Source organism: Podarcis erhardii, assembly GCF_964252035.2.
Source record: "Podarcis erhardii genome assembly, chromosome: 1".
Classification (NCBI taxonomy): Eukaryota; Metazoa; Chordata; class Lepidosauria; order Squamata; family Lacertidae; genus Podarcis; species Podarcis erhardii.
The window spans coordinates 32,735,991-32,746,092 of NC_138497.1; the positions used below are offsets into that span (position 1 = coordinate 32,735,991).

The 10,102-nt window shown below is 42.1% G+C and overlaps 1 protein-coding gene across 1 annotated transcript; it reads right to left on the bottom strand.

Moving 5' to 3' along the window:
- Nucleotides 1–1,743: 1,743 nt before the first annotated feature.
- GEMIN2 (gem nuclear organelle associated protein 2) lies at nt 1,744–8,900 on the bottom strand. The gene is made up of 10 exons (XM_081866056.1): nt 8,735–8,900; nt 7,382–7,466; nt 6,972–7,061; nt 6,558–6,617; nt 6,182–6,295; nt 5,703–5,747; nt 4,554–4,622; nt 4,087–4,197; nt 3,631–3,689; nt 1,744–2,206 (listed from the first exon to the last, which is right to left on the bottom strand). The coding sequence occupies exons 1-10, from the start codon at nt 8,854–8,856 to the stop codon at nt 2,167–2,169; spliced, it is 795 nt and encodes a 264-aa protein (XP_081722182.1). The 5' UTR covers nt 8,857–8,900; the 3' UTR covers nt 1,744–2,166.
- Between the last annotated feature and the right edge of the window lie 1,202 nt (nt 8,901–10,102).

Genomic DNA, 10,102 nt, shown 5'->3' on the forward strand with positions numbered 1-10,102 from the left:
CAGACTTTTAAATTTGTTTTTAATGCAAATACTTCTAAAAACTGCAGATGACGAGGCCAGTCTTTGAAAGGCATTCTTTTATATTTTTATAGGAGGGACTGCCTTTAAGATAACACACGTGTTAAAACAGGCCTAAACTAAAAGCAAAAATTGCAACCAGACAAAATTAGTCATGGTTTAGTCCCATCAGATTCACTGGGACAAGTTAGCCATGCCTAACAAGTCCCATCAAGACTAAGCATGACTACCTTAAGTCTGAAACTCTGAATCCAACCCTTTGCATGATCAAAACATTTTTCCCCCATCAGCAATTTTAAATTAATAGCTTAATGGGTGAACTCATGATTAAATGACTGAAATACCTTACAGTCAGGTTGTATCCCTCATTTAACCAGCTTCCCCCTTCACAGCTTTTGAGATACTAAAAAAATATTGTTGTATGGAACGGGGTTGAACCAGAAGATGGTCTTCAGGCTCCCTACCAGCTCTAGAATTCTATAGTTCTGACTTCATTGTGTGCCTGCAAACACATACATATATTATCTATGCTATACTACTCGGTTGGAATAAATTTAAGGTATTGAAAGGTCTAGATCCTAACTTTCCAAGCTGGCTCACCAAACAAACAAATGACATGATCAAAATATGTTAGTGAACCAGCCAAAACCAAGAATAATTAGCTAAGTGAATTTAAATGCCTACCTAAACAAAAAGGGCTTAAGTCCAGATCCTGGCCTTTCTCATGTTGCCCCAAATGTATCTTGGATTAAAGATGCGTTGAAACATGCAAGGGGAGCCGCCCCCCATGACCTCATGTGACCCACAAAAGTTGTCCAGGGGGGGATGGATTATATTGAAAGGGTTCCGTACTACTCTTATGGCTTTAAAGGTGGTGACCAGCACTTGGAATTCAGCCTGGAAATGTATGTTCTCAAGGCCCAGCCCTGCTCAGCACTCTCCCTGCAACATTTTGCACAAGCTGAATTTCCAGGTGCTTTCAAAGGCATGCCCAGGTAGAGCACATTACAGTACTTCAGTCTTGTGCTAAGTGAAGTATGTGGCACCATGTTGGTTACTGCTGATCTGTGTGTTAGCTGTATGAGGAAAGGTCTAGAAGCACTTCTGAATGAGTTGCAGTAATTGCTTTCAAGGATAGAAAGGAATGAATAACAACAGCTAGGTATGAAGAGTAAGGCAAATTTCTAATGAACTTTCCACCAAATAAAATCTTGCTCAGCCTCTGACTTCATATCAAGTTTGGAAAAAGAAAATACAAGTAGAATATATCTAAGCTAAATCTCTGCATAGAATATGATTTTTATTTTACTATTCCTAGTATAGAAGGGGGATTCTGCTTATGGGAAGCAGTGTTGGGGAATGATCAATGTCAGTTAACTTGCATCTACTAAAGCTGCTACATCCATTTTATGAACTAAATTTGGCTATTTTAAGAAGAAGGAGTTTGGATTTGATATCCCGCTTTATCACTACCCAAAGGAGTCTCAAAGCAGCTAACAATCTCCTTTCCCTTCCTCCCCCACAACAAACACTCTGTGAGGTGAGTGGGGCTGAGAGACTTCAGAGAAGTGTGACTGGCCCAAGGTCACCCAGCAGCTGCATGTGGAGGAGCGGAGACGCGAACCCGGTTCACCAGATTACGAGTCCACCGCTCTTAACCACTACACCACACTGGCTCCTAAAGCATTGCAAAGAGCCAATACCAATACACTCACAAATTAAAACTCTTTTGAATAACTTTATTTATAAAAACATAGTATTATAAAAACTTTATACTAGCCAGATTCAGTCCTGCAGGGTTTTCAATGATAGAATCAGTCTTGTTCCGTGGTGTAGCTTGAATGAGGAGGAGTTTGGTATATGAACTGCAATCACACACTAGCTGCAGGCAAATGGGTCCTTCAGAAAGTGTTTTAGGCACTGTGTTGGTGACCTTTTCCAAGCTGAGTTTTCCAGCCACACTTGCTAAAAAGACATTCCAACTATTCATTTTCTACAGAATTCCCCCCCTATTCAGGGAGATCACACTGGAAGATGGGATATCTCTGCTGTTTATCACACTTGTCACAGAGGAGCTAGCTAATAACACTGGCTTGCATAGTGCCTTAGAAACAATGGCATCCAATGCTTTTATGCTTTCCAGACTTGTCAGGAGGCTTCATCAGCCAGATCGTGCTGGTCAAAATACCTATTGGGGGAAAGAATCCATAAAAGTTATACAAGTCGCTAAGGAAAGCCTACACAAAAACTTAAAATGTCAGAGAAACACAACACATACACTTGGGTATCTCAAACTCCAACTGAACACTGATGTACTAAATGAATGCAAAAACTATACCAATTTCAGTTGTTTCTTCAAGAACAGAGGCCAGGGTGGTAGGTGGCTCAGCTCTTAAGGTTAATAATCCTGTGCATTTGTAGCCCCTGCTGGCATGCAGCCCCACGAAAGATTATCTCCAAGGGAATGTGGGTCTCAACAAGGTTCCTTAGCTCTGATTTATAACAACAAGGAGGTTCCAAAAAAGTTTTGCCTTGGTAGTGAATAAACTGCTTCAGGCTAAAACAACTTGAAAGAATCCTATAAAAGGTGACAGTTATTTAATTCTGTTGTGATATTCACTCCCTCTGCCCCTACTTTGCAATACACTTTTGATGAGGAATCGGAACCTATTGATCCCGGATGAAGAGGCATCCTCAAGCAATTCTGAGGAGAAGTGACGAGAGGGAGGGGGAAACCAGGAGCAGACAAATTATAGCCTTTATGAAAAACAGTATGTGGTTCTTGTGTTCAGGGCATATTACAGTGGTACCTCAGGTTAAGTACTTAATTCATTCTGGAGGTCCGTTCTTAACATTAAACTGTTCTTAACCTGAAGCACCACTTTAGCTAATGGGGCCGTCCACTGCCACTGCTGCGCGATTTCTGTTCTCATCCTGAAGCAAAGTTCTTAACTCGAGGTAATATTTCTGGGTTAGAGGAGTCTGTAATCTGAAGCGTATGTAACCCGAGGTGCCACTGTATAAGCCATCCAGAAGCCTCATCACGCTGGATTATAGGGCTAGTGATGGCTGAACTTTGCCCCCTAAATCTCCATAGAGAAACTAAATCATCCTACTGAAACAAAACTACAAGACTTAAAAATCCAAACCTTCTGTCAGACCATTGAGGATAACCGCTTTGAGTGACTCAAGATTACAGTGGTGCCCTGCAAGACGAATGCCTCGCAAGACGAAAAACCCGCTAGACGAAAGGGTTTTCCGTTTTTTGAGGCGCTTCGCAAGACGAATTTCCCTATGGGCTTGCTTCGCAAGACGAAAACGTCTTGCAAGTTTTCCCCCTCCCCCCCTTTTTCTAAGCCGCTAAACCGCTAATAGCCGCTAAGCCGCTAATAGCGCTAATCCGCTAATAGGGATGCTTCGCAAGACGAAAAAACCGCTAGACGAAGAGACTTGCGGAACGGATTATTTTCGTCTTGCGAGGCACCACTGTACAATCCTTAAATAGCCTTATACAGAATTACAATCCAGCTCTTTCTCCTTTAGGGCTGCAAATCTCACCCAGTGGCTTGCAGCTTTGAACCTGCTCTTAATAGTTATGCAACTATGCCATACCTGCCAACTAAACAAATTAACAAGTTCAGAGCAGACACTTTTTCATCATTCTTGTTTTCCTGCAACAGAAGAAAAATGAAGTTAATGTAGTATGTTACAGCAAATGTCAACAATCCCAAACAGATTTGTGACTCAAAACACAGTGCACTGAATGTGACAGTAATTTCTTATGTTACCAGCATTTGCTGTTATGCTTCTGAAAACAGGTGATTCACTAAATTCAGGCATTCACTAAATTAATTAAGAACTGTCAGCATTTTGAACACTCACTGTACCATCTAGTACCCCAAATTCTCTTTTCTGCCACACTTTGAATTGTCATTTTCAGAATATATAAAAAAACCCACATTTCATACAACCCAGATGGTTACAGGAAAAGGAAAGAATGAGCAATTAGCATAGATAATAAATTCCACTATTACTTTTCTGCCACAATAATTTGTTGATTCAGCTTACTTCTAAGACTCTCACTTCAGAGCATCGTCTGGCCAACTGCCGAATGAGGGAGTGAGCCTCTGGCAACAATGGTTTTTCAAGACAGGCCAATAGCGCATAAAGCCATCTGCCCTAGAGAAATTCAACAAAAGTGGCATCAAGAATTTAACACTTAAGTAAAATAGTTATTGCCCGTTTTATCAAAATACACCTTGATCTAAGGATTACCACTGTGAAAGATCCATAGCAACCCAGTCACCATAAAATAGATACATGTGGTTTTCTCAAGCCAAATTTAGCTTTCAGGAGCTTCCTGCAGCCAATCAAAAGCCACGTTTTGGTTTCCGAACGTTTTGGAAGTTGAACGGACTTCTGGAATGGATTCCGTTAGACTTCCAAGGTACGACTGTACTATTTTTCTTCAGCCTAACTTCTCAGATTGCCTTCCTTGACTTCCAAAATGAAAAAAAAGAAAGAGTGCAAGTTACCAGTTCTGGAGTAAATTCCTTCTCTGCAAGCCAGTTTGTCAGGTACTCCAAGACGCTGGTTACTGTTGCCTTTTAAGAACAAGAGAAGCAGTTATGAAGAAGGGTTTTCTGCAGCTAGTGTTTCCATATAGCCCTTGCATTATTAGAAAAGATGTAATGGCTATATTAGATATTTTATACCACGTGCAGGGAATCTGTGGCCCTCCAAGTTGTGGGTGGATTCAAGCTCCCATAAGCGCCAGCTAGCATGGAGGGCAGCAGGTTCATTAACGGACTTACACAAATGCTAAGGATAATCAAGGAAGCAAATGGCTAAATGGAACACAATAAACCTGTTTTGAATACACATGCAAAGCCACCCTGCAGTGACAACACATGTTTGTAACTTCTGCTGCTATGAAACAGTTGTTGTACAGCAGTGGTGGGGAACCTCTAGCCCAGGGTTTCCCAAACTTGGGTCTCCAGCTGTTTTTGGACTACAACTCCCATCATCCCTAGCTAGCAGGACCAGTGGTCAAGGATGATGGAAACTGTAGTCCAAAAAAGAGCTGGAAACCAAAGTTTGGAAAACCCTGTGTCTAGCCCACAGGCCTCATTAGGCCCACCAGCCTTCAGAGGTTGGTATTCTTCTTCTGCATCCAAAATAGGTGCTTCTTGAATTTGAAATAAGGTGCTTTCTCCCACCAACCTGCAGAGGGACTGAAAAAGGTGCCAAATTTAAAAAGGGCAGAACTCGTTTGGTCTGCAAAGAAAGTGTCTTCGTTTGCAGCCACGGCTTAAACTTTCGACCACCTGATATCATATGACATCAAGTGACTTGACAGGTGAGTGAGTGGCCCCATCACCGATCAAAGTGTCCTGCAGAAGGCTAGCCACTTCTGGATCTAGCCCTCTAGTGTAGATCCAATTCCCCATCCCTGCTGAACAGTCTTATCATAAACATTTATATTTCACTGGCATATCCAATTTGAAAATCAGGTTGCTGTCTGTGACAAATATTCCTACAAACTTTCATACAAAGCAATATGTACAATTGCTTTCCACAAGCAATATGTACAATGGTAGGATGTCTATGAGTAAGTGGACAGTACAAATCTAAAGAATTTACTGGTTTCAGCCATATTTGTAGAGTGAAAGAAATAGAATTACCTGATTCATCCTGCTAACAATACTCAGCAATGGAGGAAAGCCAATCTAGAAGAGAGAAAAAAAACTCCATTAGAATATATAGCATTTTTGCAGGATACAGATTTATTTGATGGAAATCAGAATTAGTTTAGCACACAAACAGCAGCACTTTGCTGCCAATGGGTGATAACAAACAGGACACCCCCTTCATTTGTGCCTCCTCTCCAAATCTGTTCCAGAGGGTCCCCAAAACCCCAGAGCAGATTTTGTAGGTTTAGGGCTAGGCTGTACAAAGGAGGAGAGGAAGGAGAAGTCACATTGCATCAGTGGAAGGTATCTCTGTGGTGGACAGTCAAAGTGGGTTATCACCCATTTTTTTTAAAAAAAACACCCCATCTTTATTTAATGGGAGTGTCATATGCACATAAAAACATGCCTAGGAACTCTGAACAAGGATGTACAATAAATATTCAGCACTTTTGTCCAAAGTTAATACGCACTTGTACATAATCAATTCCTTGATCTTCATCTCTGGATACTTCAACAGCTGTGTCTAAATAGGACTTTTCACCTAGACAAAACCTTTTCCAGCCTTCTTCATCCTCTACTCTGGGCTAAAGAATGCAAAAAGGCAAATTACTTTTCTTATTTAAATGTTGTGGAGTGTTTTCCCCCCATTAGGTTAGAGAAAATTCTACCCTCAAAAAAGTCAATCCTGTATTTTTAGTTTGTAACACAGTCACCACAACAACACCACTTGGGATCATAAAGTAACCCAAGAACAAAATTTTTAAAAAGGCATTCATAAGGGGTTGAATTGGAGTATTATGGAACAAACAGTTTGACAACACAGTTAATATGTTATATTCAACTTACGATTGTTACATTACTGTCCAAATGTTGTGACTTCCAATGATTCCTGTGCTTGTTCACACTCTGAAAGATTTATAATTAAAACCTAATGACTACAGCATTCATCAGTTAAAAAGACCTCAACAGAATTAAATCTTATTTCAAAAGGAAAAAGAGTGGCAGGCTGAATTTTGTTGTTGTTTTTGATAAGGACTATAACATTATACAAATCAACACAATGTGATCCTTTCTATTTTTAAAAAACTCTTGAAAGTTAGTTGATCTGAGAGTATGTTTAATATTGGGAGGCCAAATCTTCAGAATTCAAATCTTTGGGAGTTCTCTCAGGCTGACAAGATGATTCAGGAAGTGTGTTAGAATATACCAGGAAAAACAACATATTGGATCACTGGCTTGGTGTGTGTAATCATTACTTACCTGGCGAACGGCTGAAAAGTGTGCCACTTGTTGCTGTTGCCATTTCAGAGTTGGAGAATACCCTTCAGGGGCAGGTTGGCATCCTGAAAGCTAAGAAAGGAAAGAATGAATATGGCTTTGTTAAGAATTTAGCATAGTTACATTTTAAGGCAGGACCATGTTGTTGCAATTTCAAGTCCTGTTCTGCAAGAACACCAGCCACATGGCTGGTACAAGGTGTTCAATTTTGTGACTGGAAAACCCTCAAAAGCCTTGCCAGTTTACGTGGATGGTGTCTACTTTTGCAAAACAAACCCTGAAATTGCAATGGCATGGCACATTCTTAAAACAAGAGAACAATCAGACTCAAGTGCTTCCAACTTTATTATTTTATCTCAAGAAGTTTATGGATACAGTTCTTCAAAACTTACTGAAATATTCGCAGTCTGCTTCTTTTTCAATTTCTTGGGGTCTATCTGGGCCACAACAACATCAGGGCATTTTGCAGCTTCAATCCTACAAAACAAAAATGGGGTCTAAAATTTGGAGTGCCTTCTGATTTCCCTGTAAATTTACCATGTAAAACGAGGTTTTCTATATGCCACACACTGAAATACTTAAAGAAATTGTCACAATCTACCCCACCCTTTGCCCTCAACTGGGCTTCATTGAGAATCTTGATTGCCTTCTTCTCTTTTATATAATTTTGCCTCTTTGAGCTGTTTTATTTATTTTCAATGGGAATGTTTTATTTTTAGGCTGTTTTGATCAGTCAAAAGAACAGGCTGCGATATAAAACTTTTAATCCAGAACATAACATAGAAGGGCAGCAGAAACATTATCCATATGTGCTTCACAAGTTACAGCTGAAAACTGCATTTCTATTTAAAAGATAAGTGTTCTGTTTTTGTCTTATGTTACAATATTTGGCTAAGTATTCTTTGAATTTCTTCTTGTTGGCTGAACATTTTTGGGTTAACGCTCAATGTGTTTTACAAGTTAAATCTATGCAGTCAGAAGTAAGGCCCAATGCTTTCAACAGAGCTTACTCCCAGGTAACAACACTGCAGTCATGTCACACAGCTGATCACGAAAGTGAGCACTGATCTCCCCAAATTCCAACATGTGAACATCGCCTGTTATAGTCTGCCCCTGTCAGCTGATCCTAACCAACTGGGTATTAGCAGTATGTACTGATACTCTTTGGTGTATGTGTGTGTGTGCGCGCTCTCTCTCGTGTGTGTGTGTGTGTGTGTGTGTTTGTGTGTCAAAACAAAGAATCTGCCTGAATTTTTCGACTCTGTTTGTGCACGTGGCTATGGCGGCTGTCACGATGTGTTCCTGTACTTCAAAATTTAGGACGACAAAACTGTTTTGTTTCATAAGATGGGATGCGGGTGGGGAAGGGGAAGAGTGAAAAGGAAAAAGATAAGTGCTAAAAAATAAAAATAGTGGCCTACAGCCAGCCTCTGGGAAGGAAATGACCCGATCCCGACAGAACTGCACGCACATTTGGCCATCAAAAGAAGCACTTGCCCTATGCAAGCTCTATGCAAACTGCAAGCACGCTGGAAGCAGCAGCAGCAGCAGCAGCAGCAGCCGTGGCCAGGTGTGCCTGAGGGTCCACTTGTCAAGTGAGAAACATTATTGGCCTCTCTGTTCCCCCGAAGGGGCTGGCAGGCGATCCCAGCCCGCTCCCTCTGCCCCCCGGAGCAGCCCCGCTCCCCACCCCGACCTACCAAGGCGGCGCCCACAGACACCCGGCCAGGCCGCCGCCCACTTACTGGACCCGCTTTAAATATTCCTGGGGTGTTCTGGGGGGCACGGTGGGGTCGAAGTCCTCCGAGAGGTCGCAGTCTTGCACAGGCAGGAGCCGCGGCATCAACTCTTCCGCCGCCGACTCCATCTCTCAGCCTCCAGGGAGCCTTCTTTCACCAGAGACCGCAAAGCGCATGCGCGGCAAACAGCGACGCTCGCGACGACCGAGGAGCGGACCTAGCGCGCACGCGCAAACCGCTGCTTCGAGAGTTCAGCGGGCAGGGGCAGAGGCGCATGCGCAGGGATTGAGTGGCCGCGTTCCACAAAAAGCAAACGTTCAAAAACATTACCAGTAAATTAAAAGAAACAAATTAGCAAACAGAATAAATTCAACATTGAAACAAAATATCCCAAGGTTTAAGTATTTAAATACAAAGGAAAACAAGAGATAACTGACAATAAAGTTTCTGGTTCTGGTCTTCCTGCACTCCCAAGGAGCCTGGTTTAAATACAGTTCAGAAGGAAGCCAGGTTACATGACATACAGCCTGGCTCCCATAGCCTTACTCCAGAGGAGGCTGCTAGCAAGAGAAGAGACATGTTGGGGAGCAATGATGCTCAATCTATTCCCCAGGCTCCTGGAAGTACTAACTTGCTGGTGCAGGTCTTATGGCCTGCCCTGAGCCCCCCTCCAAAATAAAAGATAAAATAAACTACAGAGCTTTCCCTTTATTCAAGCACAGAATGCACTTGATAGAAACAAGGGCATACAATTTATGCTTAAAATTCTCTACAGAAACCTTGCATTCAAGGCAACAGATGTCAAGCAGAAGACAGCAGTGATAGCTTGCAGTCACTATTTTTCATGTCAACATGTGGGATTTAAACGCTATGGAACATTGACCATGGACCTGAGATTTTATTTGTTTAATTGGGAGATAAAAAGGTAAAGGTAAAGGGACCCCTGACCATTAGGGGTCCAGTCGTGACCGACTCTGGGGTTGTGGCGCTCATCTCACTTTCTTGGCCGAGGGAGCTGGTGTACAGCTTCCAGGTCATGTGGCCAGCATGACTAAGCTGCTTCTGGCGAACCAGAGCAGCACACGGAAATGCCATTTACCTTCCTTCCTTTTAACTACTTGCACTTTGACGTGCTTTTGAAATGCTAGGTTGGCAGGAGCAGGGACCAAGCAACGGGAGCTCACCCCATTGTGGGGATTCGAACTGCCGTTCTGATCGACAAGTCCTAGGCTCTGTGGTTTAAATACAGTGCCACACACGTCCCAACTGGGAGATAAATACTGCTAATAAAACCAGCAAGATAAACTCACAATTTAAAAAATCCCAATACAAGATTATTATATGTATTACCCACTCTTCCCACTAAGGACCCAA